General features: G+C 34.8%; 1 protein-coding gene across 1 annotated transcript in view; it reads left to right on the top strand.

The window, feature by feature from the left end:
* The window catches only part of MALRD1 (MAM and LDL receptor class A domain containing 1), a gene marked incomplete at both ends in the record, with an annotated part of 488,577 nt that overhangs the window by 354,539 nt on the left and 108,475 nt on the right, over positions 1-25,563 (top strand). Inside the window, one exon of the mRNA XM_008054043.1 lies at positions 19,866-20,067. Coding sequence (XP_008052234.1) covers positions 19,866-20,067 — 202 coding nt within the window. The remainder of the gene's footprint in view (positions 1-19,865; positions 20,068-25,563) is intronic.

The following is a 25,563-nucleotide window of genomic DNA, read 5'->3' as shown; positions in this document are numbered from 1 at the left end:
AAAAGAACCCCCAAGTGAAACCAAATAAGTTTCCTACAATATTACTTAGTTACAGTAATTCAGCTTCCTACCTTCTGTCTTGTTCCAGTATTTAACGCTATTTAAATTGAGTTAGTTAATGCCTGCAAAAAGAGGTGAAATGTGGCACAGGACAAGAGAATTTTTCTGAGAATTACTAATATACTTTTATTACCCCAGATATGTAGTTAAAGAAAGAAAAAGAAAGTGAAAGGTAACTCATTGTTTATACTTTCCATAATATTTTCTGCAACGTATGTAAATTTCTAATTGCACAGGGAAGAAAATAGAAGTACTTCTAAAACTCTCTTCAGTGAGAACAGATGAACTAACATATACAAGTTGGATTCCAGAAGCCTGTTGGTTTATATTTCAGAACAGTTAGCCTGCAGTGTTGAAATGATCTCTATCTTAGAGTTGAGACGTTCTTAGGCCTAAATGATTTCTAGTAAAACCAATAGAATAAGATATTTAACATATAAATATTCTAGTTCAAAAATCTATTATTGGTGTGGCCTGGTGGTAGTAAGTTTTGTTTTGTTTTAATGTAATATTTAGAAACATAGTAAAAGCAAAGAAAAAAAACCTGAGAATATTATACGTAGTTATATCAGACAATTACTGTATACCACACATCATTTGAAGTCCTTTGCTATATGTTAATTAATCTAAGCCTCACACCTTCCAATGAGACAAGTGCTGACATTATCTACATTTTAACAGAATTTTTTTTTTTTTTTTTGAGTCATGGTCTCTTCTCCGTCACCCAAACTGGAGTGCAGTAGCACAATCATAGCTCATTGCAGGTTCAAGTGAACTTCCCACATCAGTCTCTAGAGTAGCTAGTAATAAAGGCATGCACCACCATGCAGGCTAATTTTTTTTTTTTTTTTGAGAAGCAGGGTCTGTTTATATTATCTAGCCAGGGGTTGAACTCTTGGACTTGAGCAGTCCTCCTGCCTCCACCTCTCAAAATGTTGGGACTACAGACATGAGCCACCACACCCAGCCTATCTACATTTTAAGAGATGAGGAAAATTCGATAGAGAAAACTCCAGTAACCTGTCCAAGGTCATAAGCTAGGAGGTGGTGAGCCTTGGTTTCCCTAGGTCCCCTGGCTCTATCTACCCTATGCTTATCATTCTGATACTTTTCTTCCCCTCAGAACGAAATGGCTATGTTTATGTCATATTTAATGTTCACATTTTCATTATGTAAAATTATCTTTTACTTTTTAAAAATAGTTGTTACAATCCCGTTCTTTAAAAGGTGCTTTGCATATTTTGTGTTCTGCACATTGTAATTTTCAGCATAAATTTGGTTGAATTGTAAATTTCACAAAATACAGCAAATGGCATAGTGCTTCTTTAAATAGTCAGATGTATTCCCAAATGCATAGTGTATGTGAAAAGGTGTGGGAAATCCTATAGGGATTTGTTTTACCTTAGTTGCAGATGAGACATGCCATTCAATCCTTTTGTTCTGCTGTTCTAGGTGATTTAACTCTTGAATGAGCAGTTCAAAGGCAAGAGCCAGGACTATATTCTCTTTGTCAAATGAGGCCCCCTCTGGTTGATTTCGGAATCATCATTGGATTTATAGCAATTGTGTTAGAATGGTCTGGCACTTCAGAGGTCCCCCTGTTTTGACTAGTGAAAAGAGGAAATTCTGTTCCTATGATGATCTTAGGCCCTTAAACTTCAAAATAGAGGGTTTGGCAGAAAAAAAAAGTCTCATCTCTATTCATTCTGTTTCTTAAATGAATATCACAGAATGACTGTGAGCCCTCTGGAGTATGGTACAGAGACACATGCCACACATGTGGCATTTTGAGGTAGGTAGGAAGGTATTTTGAGATAGAAAGGCCTTTTTAAGACACCATTCAGCACAATTCTCACCACTCATAAATAATAAGAGAATAATATAGTAATATGAATAATGAACCAATGAAATATGGTGCATAAAAAGTTTCTAGTAATAGAGGAAATGCATTTTAGATTTATAGTCACTGAATCAGGCACTAGGTTATCATTCAGTGCCGTGAAGTAATAATTTACAAAATGATACCCGATGTTAATGAGCTACTCAAAAGGCTCTAGTTACTCCCACAAGATGTTACCACATAGACAAGGACCTGGCCCATTTCATAATTATCACTTGGGCTACAGAAATTTCTCCAAGCATATGTTGAGTGAAAAGAGAAATGGGGGGAAAAATGTAAAGTTTCAAAAGGGAAAAAAATGCCAAGTTGAACATGTACTTATATTTACAAAAACTGTGTATTTCCAAAATTAAATAGCTCCTAGTTTGCATAACATATGCTTAAGATACTATACATGTCAGATTTTTTTCATTCCTTTTCTTTATTATTGAAACTTCCTGTAAAAATGTATTATTGTGTTATTTTAAGAGTTGCTGACAGATACTATCAGTATTCTGTCCATCATTTTATTCTTTTTTAAAGTACATTTTAACTAACTTTCAAGACTAACCAGTTTTGGGTGAATCCCGTTTGTGCTGAACCTCGTGGTCACAGTTTTTGGGAGAAAATAACTCCTCTATCAAAATCAAAGGATGAACACGGAGACGTGGCGTGCAGCAGAAGCGAGACTTTAATGGCAGTCTGGCAAGATCGCGTGTCCAGTGGGCAGGCACACCAGGGCTGTTACACTTGGCATATTTGCAGCCTAGCACGCTAGTCCCTCCCCTGGTCTCCCATAGGCTGGACTCCACAGGGGTCACAAGCTTCCCCCCAACGTTACCTACATGGCACACATTAATTGGGTCATGTAATTAGCTCATTTGCATGTCCTATTTGCTGATGGGTTTACAGGATTTCATTTTGATCGGTTCCCTCCAAAATGTGAACATAAAAGCCCACCAAAGTGAAAGCCTGAGAAAAAGAGAACAAAGAAGCATTCATTGTGAAAATAAATCTATGTCTGACAGTTTTCACAAGTGGTATTATAATACTGATCAAGAACAGCTACGGTGAGTGGATTGCCTGAGCCCGCGGGTTCGAGACCCGCCTGGGCAGCGAGACCTCATCTCTACAATAAATCAAAAAATCAGCCGGGCGTGGTGGCAAACACCTGTAATTCCGGCTACTTGGAAGGCTGAGGCGAAAGGATCGCCGGAGCCCAGCAGGTCGAGGCTGCGGTGGCCGGGAGCGGCCACTGCACTCCAGTCTGGGCGACCGAGGGAGACTCCAACTCAAAAAAAAAAACAAGAAAAAAGAACAGCTTTGGAGAATAATATGAGATAGAGTTTAAGAGAGGAAACAATAGCATATGCAAGTAGCTTCATGTATTAAAGGTAAGGAGATGTGTGTAGGAGTTTTAGAGCATAGTTAGCGATTTTCTGCCCTTGAACTTGACTTGCAGAAAACCTAGATTATTCTCTAATTTGGGGCATTTGTTTTGTTTTGTTTTGTTTTGTTTGGGTTGGAGTCTCACCCTCACCCATTCTGGAGTGCAGTGGCACGCTCTTGACCTGCTGGGTTCCGGCGATCCTTCTGCCTCAGCCTTCCAAGTTGCCGGAACTGCAGGCACATGCTACCACGTCCAGCTAATTTGTGATTTACTGTAGATGAGGTCTTGCCCAGTTGCCCAAGCTGGTCTCGAACCCTTGGGAATTTCTTAATATTGAAAACAGAAGTACATACTAGCAAAATAGTCCTTAATGCATCACCCACACTGATGTATTTGCAATCATTTGCCCAACATGACACAGTGATATGCTCTAGCATTAGTTGAAATAAACCAACATATTTTTTAGAGACTTGTTCCCTTTTTAAGAATAGGTCACAAGCCGGGCTCGGTGGCTCAGCCTGTCATCCCGCGCCGTTGGGAGGCTGAGGTGAGTGGATTGCCTGAGCCCGCGGGTTCGAGACCCGCCTGGGCAGCGAGACCTCATCTCTACAATAAATCAAAACATCAGCTGGGCGTGGTAGCGCGCTCCTGTAATTCCGGCTACTCGGAAGGCTGAGGCGGAAGGATCGCCGGAGCCCAGCGGGTCGAGGCTGCGGTGGCCGGGAGTGGCCCCTGCACTCCAGTCTGGGCGACAGAGTGACACTCCAACTCAAAAAAAAAAAAAAAAGAAGAAGATTAGGTCACAATTCTCCTTATATAATACCAATGTCTTATGTTTTAATCTAAAATATTTTATTGCATAGAAGAGAAAGATGAGGTTTGGTCTGGTGTGCCAGGGACACTTAGGATTCTGTGACAAGATACACTTATGAGTGTGTCAAGTACACGGATATCACTTATCATGCAATAAGAGTCACAGGCTCGTATTAACACATTAGCAAAGAGGGTGTGTGAATCTTGACAGCAAAGGGATACTGTCACAGTTGAGCTAGGACAAACCTTGCTGAAATACGTGATGTATTCTCCATTACAGATAATAGAAAAAATGAGCCTTAGGGTGGTAACACGTGCGCGCGCACACACACTCACACACACACACACACACACACACACATACACACACAGATGTAAGTTTGCTATTAAATTATAAATTAGACAGGGTGGGAAGGTACCACATGAAATGCAAAGGTTGATACTCAAGAGAAAAAACTAATCTAATTTGACCTCCGAAATAAACTCTCCCTTCACAATATAATAGAAGTAGAAAAGTAGAAAAAGAAAAGTTACCTCAAGTTGAAGAGATACGCTGCTAAAAATTAAAATCAAGTTACAACTTTAAGACAGAGATGTGGGAATTTGCATAAGAAGGTATTTCTTACACCTGACTACAAACAGACTAGGTGCAAAGTCACCTTGAGAAAGAACCCAAACCAGTTTTGTTTAGAAGTTTAGGTTCCAAGCTGAATATGACTTTTTAAAAAAACCCATTTAACGTGTTCAAAGTTAAAGCAACTTTTCTTTACATTTTTATTTCATAAAATCTGGCAATGTTCATTTTTCTTATAGAGACTGACTTCGATGCCTTGTTTAGGAAGCCCTTTCCTCTCATACAATAACAAAATATTCTCACTTGTTTTATTTATTAAATAATTCTGATTTAAATTGAATTAAGTAATCTACTTGTAATTTATTTTTGTGTACCAATGGTGAGAGGTTATAATCTCATGATTCTTTTCCAAAGAGTAAGCCAATTGTTTCACTGTCATTGATTCAATTTTTTGCCTTCCTCTGTTGATTTGACATGTCTTCATCATCATATGTTAAATTCTTATATGCATATGTACATTTTATTTAGATATGTGACAGAATGAACTGAATCAGTTGGATAAAATGATAGGTGGATGCTTAGAGCAGATAGAGACCAGAGACAATTTTACCACAATCCTCTTTACTCTTACTCACTTTATCTACTTATTTGACAATTTAGGAAAAGGATATTTTAAATTAATCCACCATAATTATAAATTCCTCTATTTGTCTTTTTGTTTTTATCAGTCTCAGCTCTTTATATGTTGAAGCTATGTTGTTGAAAGCTTAAGGATTCAAGACATTTATGCCTGTGCATGGAATTACAACTATTATCAATAATAATTAATCCTCTTTATACTTTCCATGGAAATCCCTGGAAATTTTAGATCAGAAAGACTAAATTTTATTAAAATTTGGTAGTTTTTTAAAAAAATTCCACAAATCCTGTAACATCTGTTAATAATATAGATCTTCTACTGTCTTCTTTTTGTCATTTGCTTTTTATTTTATCCATTTATTTTTAACGTTTCTGTGGTTTTTGGCTTTAGTTATGTTTGTTGTAAACAGTCTGTAGCTGTGTCACTTTTTCCACAATTTGAGTTTCTAGGCTTTTTATAAATGAATTCTGTCCTTTTTTATGTGTTGTGGATACTGCTTCATCTTAATATAGACCTTTTTTGTGTTTTCTATTTCTTTTTTCTTTTCCCTTTTACATATCTTTAGATCAGTTGAATAGATTTCCTTTGTTTCTTCTTAATCATAAGTTTTAATCACTGTTTCTTTTTTCTAAAGTGTACTCAATTTTTATTAAATCTGTTTAAAGTATTTATGTACTATCACTAAATAGTAATTGATGTTTTGGACTTACCACCACCCAAACAAAAGAAGACCTTTAGCAAGATTTTATTGACCTGGTTCATCCTCCCAAACAGCTCTATGACTTATTAAAACTGACTGGAACCGGGCTTGGTGGCTCAACCTGTAACCCCGCGCCTTTGGTAGGCTAAGGTGAGTGAATTCGAGACCCACCTGGGCAGCGAGACCTCATCTCTACAATAAATCAAAAAATCAGCTGGGCGTGGTAGTGCATGTCTGTAATTCTGGCTACTCGGAAGGCTGAGGCGGAAGGATCACCGAGGCTGCGGTGGCCGGGAGTGGCCACTGCACTCCAGTCTGGGCGACAGAGTGAGACTCTAACTCAAAAAAAAAAAAAAAACAACTGACTGGAACCAGTGTGAATAATCCGTCTACTTTCTTTGGCAATCATAGTTGTAAAAATGCCCAAGACCTCACAGTTTATTACCATCATGTAAAACTATGTGTTTTACAATTATCTTTGCTCAGTAATCTTTATTAATTTCGATGCAATTTGCTATATTTGGATTCTTTTTGTTTGCTGTGTATATTAGTTTGCTAGAGCTGCAAAAAACCAAGATACCAGAGACTGGGCAGCTTAAGAAATCATTTATTTTTTCGTAGTTGTGGAGGTTGGAGTTTCAAGATCCAAGGTGTCAGCAGATTTGGTTTCTTCCGAGGCCTCTTCCATTGGCTTGTCAATGGCTGCCTTCTCACTCTATCCTCTTTTGGTCTTTCCTCTGTGCAAGCACATCCTTGATGTTTCTCTCTGTGTCCAAATTTCCTCTTTTTATGCAGACACCACTTGGATTTGATTATGACCCACCCTAGCAGCCTCATTTTAATTTAACCACCTTAGTAAAGGCCCTGTCTCCAAATACAGTCACATTATGAGCTACTAGGGTTTAGAGCTTCAACATATGAAATATGGGGGGGGGACACATTCAGCTCATAACAATATGATTTGCTCATATGCATTTCAGATAAGTGCATGTATAGTAACTTTTTTGAGTTCCTGATTTACTGAAAAAAAATTGTGCCCATGTTGGAAAGGTAATTTGGTTGGGTATGGATTTCTAGGTTCAAAATTATTTTTCTTTAAGTAATTGAAGGTGTTACTGAATTGCATTCTAATGTACAGTATCTGCATTCTACTATTCAATACCTGTAGAAGACTGATGTTTGTTCAACAATTTTACCTCCAGGATTTTTACACATCTTACTTTTCTTTCTAGAAGTAGGTAAAAAAAATTTTTTTTACTTTCTGGAGTTCATACATTTTCCTGAAAATTTAGTGAGCTCTCATTTTTCAACTCAGGAAGATTTCCATCTGTAATTGATTTGATTATCTATTTTCAGAAGAACTGTTCCACATATCAGTTCTGGAAACTTCTGGATCTTTCTTTGCTAACCTCTAACATATATTCATAAAGTTTTCCATTCTTGGTCTCCTGGCAATGTGGTCTTGGAAGATCACTTAGCTCAATTTTCCAATTCACTTTTTGGTATTTAATCTGTGTTAATTCTTTTATTCAGTGTATATATGAGGGTTTTATTTTAACAATAATATTATTAATTTCTAAAAACTCTGAATGCTTCCCTTTCATATTTGCCTGTTAGATGTGATTGACACCTAAATCTCTCAAAGAAATTTATTATATTTCTTTATTTTCCCATTGTTTCTATTAGCAGTCTTCTCCATGATGTCCAATAGTCTGTTTAATTTGATGTCTCTGTTTTACAGGGTTTTTTGTTTTGTTTTGTTTTTTAATAGCAATTGTCTGGCTACTTCTTTTTGGTGTTCTATTCCTATGTTGATAAGTCTGGATTGAATAATATTACTATATGTATTTTATTTCCTCAGCCCAAGTAAGAAATGTTCTTCCCCTGACAGTGAATGTGAGTTCTGATTCAAGATCTCTGATTTTATACCACTCTGGTGTAAAGGATTAGCTGTTTTCTAGTGGGTTTATGTTTATGAGGTACCAGTAACTTGTTTATTTGTTTAAGAAGGTACATGCCCTTCACAACAGTCATAAAGGACATTACCTCACTTCTCTAGTCTTAGTATGAACTCTTGGAAACTCGTGTGTCAAATCTCCATTAGAGCAATATTTACCCATTTTGTGTGTTCTGGATACAAATGTCAGAATCAACAACTCCTGACACAAAAGATTGACCTGGCTTTTCTGGAGTCCTTTGATCAATTGCCAGTTTGTGGCACATACACAGCTTCCCTTCTCTTTGAGTTACTCCTAAATTCTGCTGGAACAATTTACCTTTGTTGTTGCTGGTCGTTTCTTTCACCTGGAGGTGTTTGTAAATGCCTCAGTTCTGTCTGTGTATTTTCATCAAACAGTTTCCATTTGGTGTGAAGCTTCCAGAAAGTTCTTGCTATTTTTTTTTTTTTTATGTTGGTAGCTGTGCCTCTGATTTTTCAGTGCTTCTGTGGATTCATGTCATTATTTTTCCTGTCTTTGCAGTGGAACATTCTTGGGAGTATAGGTAAACGTGTGTTTTCAGTTAGCTTTCAGAACCAGAAATGATTTTTCCAAATATTTACAACTTTTGCAGAATATGCTAAAAGAAAAGTAATTCAATCCACAGATCCATTTTTTAAAATATTTGCTGTTTTGCCGTGTAAATTTTCCTTCAATTTGGGAAAAGTTGTTTTGAAGGCATTTTGAAGGTGGTCTGTGTGGTGATATGATTAGTTGGAAGAAAAACACATAAGCATCATGCTAACATTAAATGCTGTACAGGTCATTTTGCTGTGAAGAGGCATTTTGTTGGTGCTCTATTTCTGATTACCTCTAAATAGCCTGTCTCTTTCAAAGAATGTGAGGTTAATGTTGGAAAGCTAAATACAAATCAGTCATTTCAATTTCCACATGCATAGTAGCTATAATTTTTGTCGCTTTTCCTCCTCTGATACATTCAGTGACATTTATTGCTAACCAAAGAGGTGCAAGAAAGCCTGCCCAGCTGGAATATTGGAAGCCTGTGTCCTACACCCTGCTTTACAGGTCACTAAGGATTGAGTACTCAGAAAATGTCTAAAGCTCTGGGTTCTCATTCCTTTTACTTTCAAAAATCAAGGTAATTATTTGTTTTTTAATCCCACAAAAGAGTGTGGGCTCCTCATAATGAAATCACCCAGTTAATACTCTCATTAACATGGCATGACTTATTCTTCTATATTAACCTATATTCTTCTATATTTTTTTCACCATAGGTGCTATGTGATATGTAATAGCAATTGTGTGGACAATAACAAAAAGTGAAGGTATTTAGCGTTGGTACCAAATTTATATACTTTAGTTTAACTTAAACCTAATATCAGATCTTTCAGAGAGGTACAGGCACACATTGTTTTATTGAGCTTTGGTCTGTTGCACCTCACAGATATTGCATTGTTTACAAATTGAAGGTTTGGTGGCAACCTTGTGTAAAGCAAATCTATCAGTGCCATTTTCCCAACAGCATGTTCTGGCTTGGTGTCTCTGCATCACATATTAAAAATTCACACAGTATTTCAAACTTTTTCATTACTGAAAAATCCATCATGGTGATCTGTAATCAATGATCTTTGGTGCTACTGTTGTAATTATGTTGGGGCATCACAAAGTGTGCCCATATAGAATGGCTAACTTAATTGATATACATCAATTAGTCAATGTTCTGACTACTCTATTCACCAACTATTCCCCTATCTCTCTCCTTCTCCTCTGGTCTCCCTATTCTCCAAGACACAACTATATTGAAATTAGGCTAATTAATAATCTTACAATGACTCCTAAGGGTTCAAGTGAAAGAAAGAATTGCACATCTTTCACTTTAAACCAAATGCTAGAAATTATTGAGTTTAGGGAGAAGACATGTCAAAAGCTGAGATGGGCTGAAAGTTAGACCTTTTGCTCTAAACAACTAAGTTGTGAATGCAAGGGAAACATTCTCAAAGGAAACTAAAAGTGTTACCCCAATGAACATAGATGACAAAAAAAGTAAAACCACCTTCTTGCTGAAATATGGAGAGAGTTTTAGTGGTCTGGATAGAAGAGCAACCAACCACAATATTCCCTTAAGCCAAAACCTTATCCAGAGGAAGACCCTAAATCTCTTCAATTCTATGAAGTCAGAGAGAGGTAAAGAAATACTAGAAGAAAGGTTGGATGCTAGCAGAGGTTGGTTCATGAGGCTGAAGGAAAGACGTTTTCTACATAACATAAAGTAGCAAGGTGAAGCAGCAAGTGCTGATAAAAATTGCTTGATAAAATAACAACAGGGTTTAAAGGAATTGACTCCAGTTGTGAAAGAAGTTCAACTATGGGTAAAACGCTGTCAAACAGCAGCACATCCTACAGAGAAATCTTTTGTGAAGGAGAAGTTGCTCAATGCAGCAAACTTCATTATTTTGTTATTTTAAGCAATTGCCACAGCCTCCCTAGCCTAGCCAATAACATTGAGTCAAGACCATTCACCAGCATCAAGGCTCATATGATTGTTGGTGTTTTGTAACAATTAAGTATTTTTAATTAAGGTATGTACATTGCTCTTTTAAATATAATGCTGTTTCATACTTAATAGGCTACAGTGTACTGCAAACATAACTTTTATATGCAATGGGAAACCAAAAACCTTCTGTGCCTACCTGTATTGCCATATTTGGTTTATTGCACTGGTCTGGAACCAAACTTGCAATATCTTTGAAGTATGCCTGTATTAATATTTCTTTCATTTAATAGGAGTGTAAATTGAAGTTTATAGAGATTAAGTAATATGGCCTAAGACATTCAATTAATTTTCCAATCTGAACCAGGATTGGAATCTGAATTCTAGCCCGCTGACTAGTACACTGGGGGAAAGTTTTAATGTTTTAAAAATAAAATAGAGGTGACTGGAAATGCTTCCCTATATCACAAATAATCACCAGCCAATTTTGGATAGTCCTTTATAGTTTGAACAAGTGTTTCATGTACATAAACAGTTTTAATTTACTTTGAAGTGTTAGCAAGGTAAATGTGGGATTCTTAGTCTTCAATCTTAAATGAGGAAGACAACCAAAAAAAAGACGAGGCATCTATTTCCTCAATCTTTAATGACTGAATGTAATTGTAGGTTATTATTTTATTCTATTGTTCTAAGCTTTATGTTTTATAATCACCCATTCTGCAATTGCCTATAGTTAATTCCTTATATAGTAACACACCATAGCTTATTTATAATTTAGTGACATCTAATCCCAGAAACAAAGCTGGGATATTTTAATGTGGTCAATAATTATTTGAAAACATAGTAGTTAGTACCTTACTAGCTCTCCCAGTCATACCTAGACAATTCTGATTTTTGTAAGTAGATGCATTTCTTTTTAAAAATATAATGGTGAATTTGCTGTGGTAGAAAACGTGGAGATCACCACCCAATCACCTTAATGGCCTTCCCCCATCAAAGGAAATGGTTAAAGAGGACTCAACCATGAGCAGAGCAGTCATTCACCATTGCTTTGCTAGACTCTGGTGTGGTCATGTGCTCTTTGAGCTATAGCTGTCAGTATGCTTCCTGGCTTTGGCCCCCTTCCCCAGCTTGGGGAGGTGAATCCTCTCTCTCTCTCTCTCTCTCTCTCTCTCTCTCTCTCTCTCTCTCCGTTTCTCTCTTTCTCTCTCTCTCTAATTTACTTTTAAATAAACTATATTTTCTAATGTAATTTCTGTGCAATTCTTTGCATCTTTCATGTGGCATCAGATCATACCCCAGACACCTACACTCATCTTAGAGTGCTGGCCCTCTTCCTGTCTATGGGCAGTGATCTTTTCTTAAATAAATCTTTCTTCCTTCAAAAATAAAAAAGAAAGAAAGAAATTATACAGGGATAAAAATGAGATTATATTTCTACTTTCATCATTGACTAGTGAGTAATATAGATAGGTGTCTTATTCCCTCTGATTGCCTAGGACTTTTGAGACTATATGAGCTCCAAGATTCTTTCTAATCCTCAAGTTCTTAAATTCCTAACTTTCCTATTTTTTCATGCTTTAGCAAATGTTTATTAAGTACCTATTAGTGTTCTTGGCATTTAAATATAAATAAGCACAAAATACAAAACTCCCTGCCTCCATAGCATTTATGTTTATGGTGGAGGAAACAGGCAGTAAGCAGGAAATTAAGATTTAGCTGGGAAAGTAGTCAATATTGTCAAGGTTAAAGGAGGTTTTGCCACCTGATGTTTTTAATATCCAAAATTAGAGATAAAAAGCATGCCAAAGGGGAACAAAGGGAAGAGAGCATGATTAAACGTATTAGGGGAATCAAGTGATCATTTAAATAATTTGTTTAACTGGCATTGAGATGAATGAGGCTTTTGTGTTTTTCCAACTAAATAGGCAATTGAGTGAACCTAAACAAATAAAGAAAATTATGTACCAGCCATATCATTTCTGCACTGTGTATTTATAAAACTAACTTTTTTGAATAAGTAGATTTTATTTATTTGAGCTGTTTAGGTTTACAGGAAAACTGGGTGGAAAGAACAAACACTTCCTGTATAATATAACACCTCTGATCTTCCCTGAGTCCTGAGCTTCACCCAGTTTCCACCCATTATTAACACATTTCCATTAGTGTGGTACATCTGTTACAATTGATGAGGCAATATTGATGCATTATTATTAAAGTCCATAGTTTACATCAGAGTTAACTCTGTGTTGTACATTCCATGGGTTTTGACAAATGTATAGTGACATATATCCACAGCATAATAAAGAATAGTTTCACTGCTCTCAAAAATATCCTTTGTTCCATCTATTCATCCCATCTCTGGCAAACACTGATCTTTTTTACTGTCTCCATAGTTTTGCCTTTTCCATAAATTCATGTAGTTAGAATCATACATACCTTTTCAGATTGACTTTCTTTTACTTAGAAATATGCATTTAAGTCCCCTCCAAGTCTTGACAGCTCATTTCTTTATCACTGAATAAGAATTCATTTGGGTAGATGTGCTAGATTGTTTATTCACCTATTCAAAGATGTCTTAGTTGTTTCCAAGTTCTGACAATTATGAATAAAGCCACTATAAACATTCATGTGCAGATTTTATGTGGGCATAAGTTTTCAATTCATTTGAGTGGATATCAAATAGTGCAGTTGCTGGATTATAGAGTAAGAGTATTTTTAAAATTGCTTTTTATTTTCTTATTTTTGAGTTTCTAAAGTTCATTGTGTATTTTGAATATGAATCCTTTATCAGGTATATATTTTGGTATATATTTTAAAATATTTTCGTTGGTCTCTGACTTGTCTTTTCATTTTTCTAACAGTGTCTTTCACACAGCAGAAGTTTTTAATTTAATAAAGTTCGACTTACTAATATTCTGTTCATGGATCCCGGTTTTGCTAGTGTATATAAAAAGTCATTGTAAAACCCAAAGTCACCTAGATTTTGCCCTATGTTATCTTCTGCAAGTTTTCCTAGTTTGCAGTTGTTTTAGTTCTGTGAACAATTTTGGAGTTAATTTTGTTCATTGCTGCTACATAAGAAAATAATTAACTTTTGTATATTAATCTTGTATCCTGCAACTTTGCTATGATTGCTTATTAGTTCCAGGAGTTTTTTGTTTATTTGTTTGTTTGGTTTTATGGGGTGGGTTCTACATAGACAGTTATGTCATGTGTAAACAATTTTATTTATTCTGACACTATCAGTGTATCTGTGGTTTCCTTTTCTTTTAGTAGTGTGTTAGCAAAAACTTCCAATACAATGTTGAATAGAAGTTGAGAGCAGACATTCTTGCTTGTTCTTGATCTTAGCAAGATAGGATCTAGTTTTCACTACTAAAGATAATGTCAGATATAGGTTCTTTGTAGACATTATTTATCAAGATGAATTTTCCTTCTATTCCTAGTTTACAAAGAGTTGTTATTATAAATTTGTGTTGTTATCATATTCTTTTTCTGCATTTATTGATATAACTTTCTTCTATAGCCTGTGATATGATGAATTACATTCATTAATTTTCCAGTGTTTACTGGCCTCGCATGCTTGGATAAATCCCATGTAGTTGTTGTGTATTATTCTTTTCATGTATTTTCAAGTTTGATTTGCCAGTTTTTTGAAGATTTTTGTATCTATATTCATGAAAGGTATTGGTCTGTGGTTTTCTTCTCTAGTAATATTTTTGTCTGGTTGTGTCATTAGGGTTCTGTTTTGGAAGTTTATCAACAATTGATTCAATTTTTCTAATAGATATAGGCCCACCTAAAGTATCAGTTTTTCCCTGTGTGAGTTTTAGAAGATGTGCCTTTCACAGAATTGATCAATGACATCTAGATTATCAAATATGTTGAACATATCATTAATAATATCTTTAATTATTGTCTCAATATTTATGAGATCAGTAGTAGTTGTTTCTCTTTCATTTGTGATGGTAATATTTTGTGTCTTCTTTCTTTTTTTTCTTAGGTAACCTATCTAGAGATTTAGCAATTCTATTGATTATTTTAAATAACTAGCTTAGATAATTATTTTCATTCTACATTCAATGCTATAAAATTTTTCTCTCAGCAGTGCTTTCATTTATCCCATATACTTAATTAGTTGTATTTTCACTTTTAATTTTTTAATTGAAATAAAATACTTTTAAATTCCTTTGAAACTTCTTTGACCCATGTAATATTGAGAATTGTGTTGTATGATATCAAAACATTTTAGGAATTTTTCAGCTATTTTGCTGTTATTGATTTCTAGTTTAATTCCATGTTGGTCTGGGAGTATACATTGTATGATTTCTATTCTTTTAAATTGACTACAAAGAGATTTATGATCTGGAATGTTGTCAATCTTGGTGAATATTCTATGTGAGATCAAAAAAAGTACATATTTTGCTTTTGCTGATTTAAGTATTTTAAAAATGTAAATTAGATCCAATTGATTGAGACTGTAAAGTTCAATTACATCCTTACTGATTTGCTACCCTCTGATCTGCCAATTACTAATAAAGGAATGTTGGCACTTTAACTGCAAGGATTGACAATTAAGTTTGGGAATTTGCCTTTGTATGCTTCTGTTGGCAGCACTATACAAACAACTCGGTAAGGTTTCATAATGTTGGTATATCTGTGTCTCATAGATGTGATTGTGTTGACATGTGGCAGTGTCTTGCTGAGTGGCATTCATTATTGTTGTTGCATGCTTTTGTGTGCCATCATAAGAATATCAGAGCTTGGATTACAGCAACAAACAAATATTAAATTCTTGCTAAACTTAGCAAAAGTGGAAGTAAAATCAGGGATGTGTTACTCCAAGTTTATGGGGATAATACCATGAAGAAAACGGCAGTATACAAATGGATTAAATGTTTTTCTGAGGGGAGAGAAAGCATCACTGATGAAGAGAAGTCAGGACAACCAGTAATGAGCAGAACTGATAAAAATGTTGCAAAAATTCATTGAATTGTGTGTCCAAATATTTGGCTGACAGTGAGAAGCATAGCAGACCAAATAAACATCAATTGAGAAACAGTTAAGAAAATCTTAACTGAAAATCTTGGCTTGAGAAAGGTGTGTGCAAAAATGGTCCTGAAGGAGCTCTTGCATCATGACAATGCACTAGCTCACACAACACTGACTGTGAGGGAGTTTTAATCTAGTAAAAAAAATAACTTTATTGGAACACCCTCCTACTCACATGATCTGAAATACTGAAAGGAAGATATTTTGATAGTATTTACAACATCAAGGGTGATACAACAACAGCTCTGATAGCCATTTCAGAAAAAGAGTTCCCAAATTACTTTGATGGGTGGACCAGGCACTGGCATTGGTGCTTAGCTTCCCAAGGGGAATATTTAGAAGGTGACCATAGTGATATTCAGCACTGAGGTATGCAGCACTTTTTCTAGTATGAGTTTGTAAACTTAATTGTCAGTCCTCATGTAATAGTAAATTTATCTGTTTCTCCTTGCTGTTCTTACAATTTTATAAGCTTTTGCCTCAAGTATTTGATGCTCTGTGGTTAGATGTATACATCATTAATAATTGTTGTGAATTAGCCCTTTAGTATTATATAATGCTATATCAGTCCATTCAGACTGCTGTAACAAAATACCCTAGATTGAGTAATTTATTAACAGGGCTGTGATTAAGTCTCAGTCTTTTAATGAGACTGTGCCCTGGATTATGTTCTTTACAATTGCCTCTCAGGTTTTGTTGTTTTATTTTGTTTTCTTGTTATTGTTGTTTCTCTCTCTCTCTCTCTCTCTCTCTCTCTCTCTCTCTCTCTCTCTCATTTTCAAAAAGGCTATAAGTGACTAGAATTAGTTATACTCCCCCCACAGAAAAGGCTACTAGGAGCTGGAAGTCGTTATTTTCCTTTCTCCACATGGATGGTCGGAGGGTTTGGAGTTTGGTGTTTTATATCCCTTAATTTGATGAGATTATGGTAAAACCCTAGTCAGTTAAACTCCTTTTAAATAGTTTGTCTTAAGAACAAGCCTTGTAAAGAAGAATAAAATGTTCTGGGTATATTTCAAAATGGTTACTTTTCCCTTCCTCTGACCAAAAGTAGGAGAGGATTTTTCCCTTATCTTCATTATGGGAACCTGGCAAGTTTCCTGAAGATAAAACTCACAAAAATGTGTGTGTGGGGGGTGGGTAATGTGGAGGGTGGCACGGGGATGGGAGGAGACAGTCCTGTCAAGAGTCCTACCAGAGCATTTAACTTTCAGACTCATCCACGCCAAGCCTCCAGAAATTCATTAATTCAACAATTTCAGTTTTTCTGATTAACCAATTCATCATTTTCAGTGTTTCTACCATTATATTGGTTCCTGCTGGAGTATCTTCCTTTGTGCTTATGTTTCAGTAAGTTGTGATTCAGTGTGTCCACCATTCTCTTTTTCCAATTTTGGGGCAGCAGTTTGCCCTGAGACTACAAGTCTCTGATAGATCTAGGAAGAGTTGTTGATTTTTAGTTTGTTCAGCTTTTTTTTTATTGTGAAAACTGGAGTGAAAATATCCAGCTCCTTATTATATTCTGGACTAGAGACTGGAAGTCTATGCTATATATATTTAATGAATTGTTTAAATTCTTTCTACATCTCTAAACTCCAGAGCTGTATATGACACTTAATAGTCTTACCCTACACCCATACATGTACTGAGGTTCATATAAATATGTGAATGAACGGAATTTTCACTAATATGTGCAGTATTGCTGTTATTTCTGTCCTTGATTAACTTAATTTAAAACCCATAACCTCTTCTCTTCAAGAGAAATTTCCCTTTCCATCACTTCTGATTTTTTCTTCTTATATAATATTTAAGCGTTTTCAAGCTAAACTATATGTAACTATGCAATTCTATTTTAAAATTTTATTTTATTTTAAAGTTGTGGGGTGTAAATCGGGATTATATACATAAGTGGTTTAGATATAGATGATGTTTTGGGCACTTCTGAGGGTGAAACAATATCTCAGTTCATTGCTTTTTTCTATCAGTGGTGATTAAGGACAGACTCCTAATAGAGCAAATGCCTAATAGAACAGACCCCTAATAGAACAGTTAAGAATAGGACAAGCAAAGTCACAATTTCTTCTTGCTGATGTTTTTCACAGACTAGTTTTAATGAGTTAAATATATAATGAAGAGGAGAAACTGTTTCTGATATTCAGAGACTCCAACTCAATGCTAGTGACCTACCTTTAATGTTGCAAACACTTAGAGCATCTGAATAGCTACAGGAAAGGAAATCCAGGAAAAGCTACTAAACTTTTGTTTTTCCAACCCTCACCTGGGAAACTTAGATACATAGAAATTGTTGAAGTAGATGGTCTCTAATATTTATACTACTCTGGAATTTAGTCATTAACACTCACATATTCTATCACCTCTTCATATATCTTGTTAAATGTTTTCCTTCAGTGGAATGATTATTCTAGATAAATAAGCATATATTTAATTTGATATGATTATAATGTTTGTATTTTGATGATATCCTTACTTTTTTCTGTTTTGATTTAGTGAGTTCTCTTTAAGTTTTTTCTGCCATACATAAGTAGTTGCTTTGATTATAAACTTTGAATATAATATAACCTTGATTATAATAGACTTTATTATAATTTAATGTCCTTATTTTTATATTATTTGAATACATGATTTTGACAAAAAACTATTACTTTACAATATTTAATGTTGATCATTATTATATTACTGAGTCTATGTTCAACCAAAATTTAGAATACCAAAATTGAAATAGCTGAGTTCATCCAGCAATTGATTTTTAGAATGCTATTTCAAATAATAAATTATTAATATGATATGAATTGGCTTTTTCATAAAATTTGTTTAATGACATGTAAAATTAGAAACAAATGAAATTATAATTGATTATTTTTCAAACATGTAGCCATTTTGCTTTTTCAAAGTAATAGATGTTAGCAGTAATTAAAAATAAATCTTTTCCCTGAGAGTTATCACCAAAACCCTCAGAATACAAAGTATTATTTCTGTTGGAAGATATAATTATATGCTATAATTTTAGCTGTTAATGGGCTTCCCCTTGTACTGGTGGACTTTGGCAACATGCTTCATTTCTGACTGTGGAATATTTAGTGATTCTTGGTATTTCTGAAGTGTCAATTTAATATAATATATAATAGGATGATTGGTATTAATCTGAGAGTATAAATGTTGGATATATTATACAGGATAAGTTATCCATAGATAAATTTTGACACTAAGAAAACAGTGAGACAATAAGATTTTGCAGTTGAGCGGAGGTCATTAGAAAAAAAACACTATTGCAATAGAAGAAAATTACTGTCCACATGTTTTCGTTTCTCTGGGTCTTATTTTCCCATGTGAAAGAAAGGGTTGTATAACTGATTGCAGAAGTATAGTGCAAGCCATATATAAACATATATAGGTGTATAGAGATATTATACACATTACCATATATAGTTTTAACATCTGAGGAAAGATAATTGTAAAATTTGCAAAAAGAGGATATAAAAATATTTTCAGTCTGACTCTTTTTGTCATTTAGTTACAAATTTTTGAAGAACACTAGGAAATGGCATTTTTGACTTTGTTTTGAATTGTTTACACTGTTAAAAATACTACAACGTAGCATATTTTTTGGTTTCAAATAAAATAAAATAACTATTTTGTATTTAACTATCCAATCCTACTCATACCTTGAAGGAGAGCAGTATATGTAAAATAACTATTTTATTTCACTTTATGTTTGTTGCATCTGTTCATTTTTTCCCTATAAGTGCTGAAAATTGACATTAGTTAATACAGAAAGATATTCTGTCTGTCAAAGTGATATTTTCTGCATATTTACTTTGGTTTCTTAAATTACATTTATAATCTCACATCCAGTTATTGTGAGGGTCTTCTTTTTTTCCACTCATGCACACTTCATCTAACATAGACAAAGTTATTTAACAATGAAAAATTCGTGTTTTATGTTTCCTCCAGCTTTTTACATGCTTAAGGTGGTAACAGTTTTTTTTATTATCATGTCCAATTTATGCAGAAATTAATATGACAAAACCAAATGATTGTCTTATTCACCAAAGAAAATATGGCATCCATTGTCTCACTTTACAACCTCCAAAACCTATAAATAAAAAATACAAAAGTCGATGTATTAAGCTGTCACATAGCCAGAAACTTCATTCTTTCATTAATCAATCATTTGGATGCCCATATGCCTCTAACATCCATTCATAATTATTTTTCTTTAAGTTATCATAGCGTCAGAGAAATAATCAAGAATTATTTTTCTTCTTTTCTTTTCTTTTTTTTTAGGTTTATACCATTGAGGAATCAGGGCTAAACATCCAGATATGGTCAGCAATTGGAACTAAAAGAACTGGGTGGATGTTCGGCTATACACCTCTCTCCAGTAACAGCCCATTTAAGGTGGCATTTGAAGCTGATTTGGCTGGAAGTGAGGACATATTTATTGCCCTTGACGACATCTCTTTTACTCCAGAGTGTATGTCTGGAGGTAAGTGATTCCTTCAGAAAAGAGAACAAGTATTACTTTTAATATCTAAATATAGAAGAATTGGGAATTCTTTTTTTCTTTTTTCTCTCTCTCAGCAGAATCAAAAAGTGGGGAGTTTCTGAGGAACTGCATACATTTCTAAATCCAATCCTACTCATACCTTGAAGGAGAACAGTATATGTAGTAAGAAGCAAAGTTTTCTGCCTGTTAAATTTTTGTGTCCTTTGGGCAACAAAATAACTTTGACCCAAAGTTGTTTTAGAAATCCTGAGGTTATTTAGTTCCATGAATGTAGCTTTATTTTCTACCTTCGTTATTCCCAAAGATTCACAACAACTGAACAAGGTTAAGGCCCTTCTGGTTAACTATTATCTTTCAGAATGGCTTCTCCACCCATATTAACCTTTCCCTTCCCCAGGTCACTTCTTGCCATTTCTACTGTGTAATCTAGAATGCTCATTGCATACAATGCCTTTTCTTACTTTTATTTCCCATTTATTCCAGATTTAATAATGAACACCTCAATACCATTCTCAATCAAGACTTTGAATTCTATGACATCCATTTTTCAAATGTTCACGTAAATTTGAGCACTATGTGCCAGGCAATGTGCCTAACACTTTGCATGTATCAATGTTTATTTATCAACACTCCCCTGTAGAATAGATACTATTATTCTTCAGCCCATGTTCTATCATAATGGCTTTATTAATCTTTGAAACTGAGAGCATATAATCATCTGGATTTTCCACAACTGCTGCTGGTCATGCTGACTGGGACCACTGAAATTTTGGGTTTACCACCTTGAAGGTCCCAGATGCCTGTGTTTCTCATTTCCTGACACAGATTTTCTTCCACAATTCTCAGATCCTCCAGTCTTTCCCTGGCTTGTTCTTCACCCTGCTGATGTTCTTGTATCCTTTGAATAGAAAATAAAGCTGTATTGTAAAATTCTCCTTTTCCCCTTCAAATGTGCCTGTATCTGCAACCAACTCTTTTTCTCACCATTTGCTTGGGGAAAAAAAATCTCCACTTTCCCAAGAATAAATGTGTATTTTGGGGACATTTTCTTTCTCAAATCCTTCTAGTCCTTGTTCCACTAAAGTCTTCTCTATTCTATATCTTCCATTTCTGTTCTTCCACTCATTCTTAGCTCTGAATTAGATATAGACAGAGACAGAGATGGAGACAAGGACAGAGACAGAGAGACAGAGAGAGAGAGAGAGAGAGAGAGATGAGATGTTTATATTTATTTTTCACTAATTTTGAGCTCCTCAGGAGCAAGAAGAGTTTGGGAGGTTGTATTTCACCTCCAGAGCCTAACACAGGGACGAGGAAATTTGGCCTGAAAAGTTACTATTATTCAGAGAAATATAATAATAACAATTAAAACCGATTGTGTATACAGTAACTGTAACATTGACCTAAGTGTAAACTGACTCTTTCCCAATATGTTTTAGAACATATATTACTGTCAAGAATAATAAAAAGTGATCAAGACCTTTGGCATTAAACCATGAATTGTTTCTTTTTGTCACTTTGTGTAATAGCCTTTCTCCACCCCCATTTCCTCAGCCAGAATTCAGAGTCTCAGGGAATGGTTTCTACAGCATGGCTTTATTGTTGATTCAAGCAGATGCTTTTAGAAAATCATAAATTAAGCCAGTACTTCTCAAAGGGAGGCACACAGACTCCCATAGTGATGTGCCAGAGAGCATGCAATACACTACCAAATAAATCCATTTTTGATCAGATGCAATGGCCCATGCCTGTAATCCTAGCACTTTGGGAGGCCAAGGTGGGAGGATTGCTTCAGTCCAGGAGTTCGAGACTAGCCTGGGCAAAGTGGTGAGACTTTACTTTTTCAAAAAATCAAAAAACTAGCTGGACATGGTGGTGCAAGCCTGTAGTCCCAGCTACTCAGGAGGCTGAGCTGGAGTGATCTCCTGAGCCCAGGAAGTCAAGGCTGCAATGAGTCATGATGGTGCCACTGCACTCCAGCCTGAGTTACAGAATGGGATCCTGCTTCAAACAACAACAACAACAAAAATAAAATGTAATCAATCAATCAGATGCAATTCGCTGGGTTTACATGAAGATTTGGGGAGAATAGTTAAATAACCTGTGACATTTGAAGTACAAATCTACTGTTGAGTAGAATATCAAATTTCTAAAGCATAAAGCTTTAAGAAATATTGATCCTTTAGAGCTAGTACTAATGTTCTCTTCCCTGTGATTTGTGATACTGTGTTGGGAAATGTTGAGAGATGCAGAATAGATTATTTAGGCATTAAAAAACTATGTCACATAATAGAAAATATTCATATTGGTAAATATGAAAGGTAGAATGAATACAAGATATTAATAATACAAGCATCTATTGCTAAGTGTAGAAAAATGATAAAAGTGTGAAACCAGTTTGAATAAGCTATCAAAAAAGATATCTATCTATAAATCCTGAAAGAACATTTATAAAATATAATATCTTTCTCTGAGAAATACACGTGAGTAATTTTTCTTTTCTTCTTATTACTTTTTTTCAGTATTTCTAAACGTCTGCTTGGAAGTATGTTGTTTGTAACTGGAAAAAAAATAATAGTGTTACTTTATAAAGTAAAGGTATAAGATCATATTATGTATAATTAAGAACAACATATTTGGGGCAATCTTTAATCTCCAGCATTCTTTCCTAAATGAAGTTATTTATTGTAGTAAATATGGGGTGCATAGATGGATTTACTTTGAATCTTATATTGTACAGTGGTTATTCCAGTTACTAGTAACTTATCTTTTTGAAACTTTTTGAGAAATGTGAAGACAGATTATACATTAGCTCTTCTTATTTGCCAAGGTTCGGGGACATCAGACAGTGTAAAACCTTTTGGGTGAGCCATCTTCTGGTAGTTCAGGAGCAAAATGTTTACATTGTATAAGAATGAGTCATCTAGAATTAGTTTTGCATTAGCATTTTTCTTTCAGTTGCCCTAACTTTCCAGAAAGCAGCCAACAAACTCAGAGTTTTTAAGACTTTCAAGAAGGGGGGGAAATAGTATTAAATATGCCTCAGAGACGTGGTAAAAATGATATTTTAAGTGTTAGCACTTAGCAAGGAAAACTTCATTTCCCAGTAATGCTGGATAAAGAAAGCAGTTTTTTTTTTTTTTTACATAAAGTTTAAAATAGATCAAATTTTGATACAGGCCTCTTCAAATTTCCTATTTTATTGACTATAAATCTCCAGAATAAGATGCAGGTTCCCAGTTAAATATAGTTGTAAAAAAAAAAAAGTGAAAAAATTCTGATAGTCCAGGACCTCCCTAATGATTACTTACTGAAAAAGTAAGAGACAGAAATTTAAATAGATTTTTTTCAACATCCATTTATATGGGTTCATCAATTAACCTTTGAAGAATGTGAAAAATTCTATACCATCAAAACTGCTTTGTCCATCTTTCTTTAGTTAGCTTAGTCTAGACGCAAATGATCTGGGGCAATTAAATTAACATAGATAATTTTCTCCAGATCTTATAACGAGACATCCAGATTTGTATGTTTAACATGACAACTTTTTGTGCAGGTCCAGATTAACATCGGAAAAATAAAAACAACTAACTCTCAGTGTCATTTCAACCCAATAGTAGGCTTTGTGTTGTCGTTTTTTAATTTATTCCAATCACCCTATACAGAAACTCACGTAATATGAAGGAATCTAAAACGATATCCTTTGTCATCCCAAGCTACTTGTAGTTTTCTTACCATTTAGAAGATTGCAGTAGTAAACAGCAGCCCTACTCCCACCAATCTTTACTTTCTACTTTATTATTTCTCGATCCTACCTTAATTATTCTAGGTTTCCCAGGGCAACATTTCACAGATGAGACTAACTCGATGCAATAAAGCATCTCCAGAAGTTCTGAATCAGCTGAAGAATGACTTTGTTTTCCTAGAGTCATTTTTTTTTAGCCATGTGGGTTTCCAAGGATGAAAAGTGTTTTCTGCTTTTTTTCTATCCTTTGAAACAAGGAGGATCACCTCTGTCTCCATGGTGAGGAAACATTTTATAATGGGACATTGATACTTTTAAAACTACATGAGAAGTTGTAAAGTATTCCAAACTACAATGAATGTGAAATTATAAGCTTCTTGCAAATATGGTGTGTATCTACATAGTTTTGTCAAGAGTCAAATAAAGGGACAAATACCAGTAGACACAACACTATGAGGGAGGAGACGTAGCTAGGAAGCAGGCTATTTCCACATAGGAGCTTACTGGTGTACTGTGTAGATTGTGTCTCCTCGCTTCCCAGGACTTCAGAAATAAAATCCCCAGAATAAGATGCAGTTAGAAATAAGGTCTTTGCAGATACAATTAAGACATCAGTTAAGATAAGGTTACTATTGAGGTGGATCCTTATATAACTGGTCTTTTTAACTAGAAGAGAAGAGACACACAGAGAGAACACCACTTGATGAAGGAGGGAGAGATTGAAGTAATGCATCTATAAGCTAAGGAATGCCAAGGAGGGTTAGCAAAACAGGAAACTAAGAGAAAGGAATGGAGAAGCTTCTCCCCTAGAGCCTTCAGAGAGACCATGGCCCTGATAACACCTTGAATTTAGACTTCGGACTTTACACTATTGAAGAAAATATGTTGTTTTAAGAGATCATTTGTGATACGTTGTAATGCAACTTAGGAGATTAATGCATCGGGGAACATTAAGGTGAATAATCAAGAACTGGATTCAAATCTTCATTATGCCAATTTGCAACCCATTTGACCTGATTCTCCTCATCCATGAAATGATTCTTGTCAGGTTTTAGGAATGCGCCTTTCCTAAAAGAGTTGCATTAACCATTTCAGGCAAATGAGGAACGTCTTAGACAAACCTAAAAATAATTCTTACATGACCTAACACATCTAGTCTTCCACTGATTGACATTTCTAATTGAAACATGCCGACACTAATGCTGCCTTAGATAAATACAGTAAATAACAGGAGATGCTATGATGTATTCAAAAGGTGAGAAGATTTCAGTTCAGGAGATTAACATTATGGACATTTTTTTCCCAACTAGATGATTTTTACTGAATTAAAAGAAAGAGTGAGATGCAGACTGTAGAGAAAATAAGTATCATCTTAGGACATCCTTTTTATTTTGATTTGGTAAATATAAATTAACAGCAAAAAAGAATGTGCCAAACAGAAGAAAGTATGAAATATAAGAAATTACAGGGGAATACGAAGCTACAAATTCTGTGTTTTAATTATCACTGCTAAACAATAATAGCTCTTGCTCCATTCTCAAACAGAGACTCCTGTTCTTGTTTCATATCTCCAGGCTTGAACAGCAAGTTCAGGGAACAATTTCAGTACAGGTATCACCTCTATAATGCGAATTATTTAAAAACAAAGACCTTTGTCAGGTGTGCCTGATGGTATATTATAAGTGCCTGGACAAGATCCTGTTATGTAGTAAGCATTCAACAAACATGTT

The sequence above is a fragment of the Carlito syrichta genome, unplaced genomic scaffold, assembly GCF_000164805.1.
Source record: "Carlito syrichta isolate Samal-C Ts95f unplaced genomic scaffold, Tarsius_syrichta-2.0.1 Scaffold288977, whole genome shotgun sequence".
NCBI lineage: Eukaryota > Metazoa > Chordata > Mammalia > Primates > Tarsiidae > Carlito > Carlito syrichta.
This window is presented reverse-complemented; position numbering and strand designations above follow the sequence as displayed.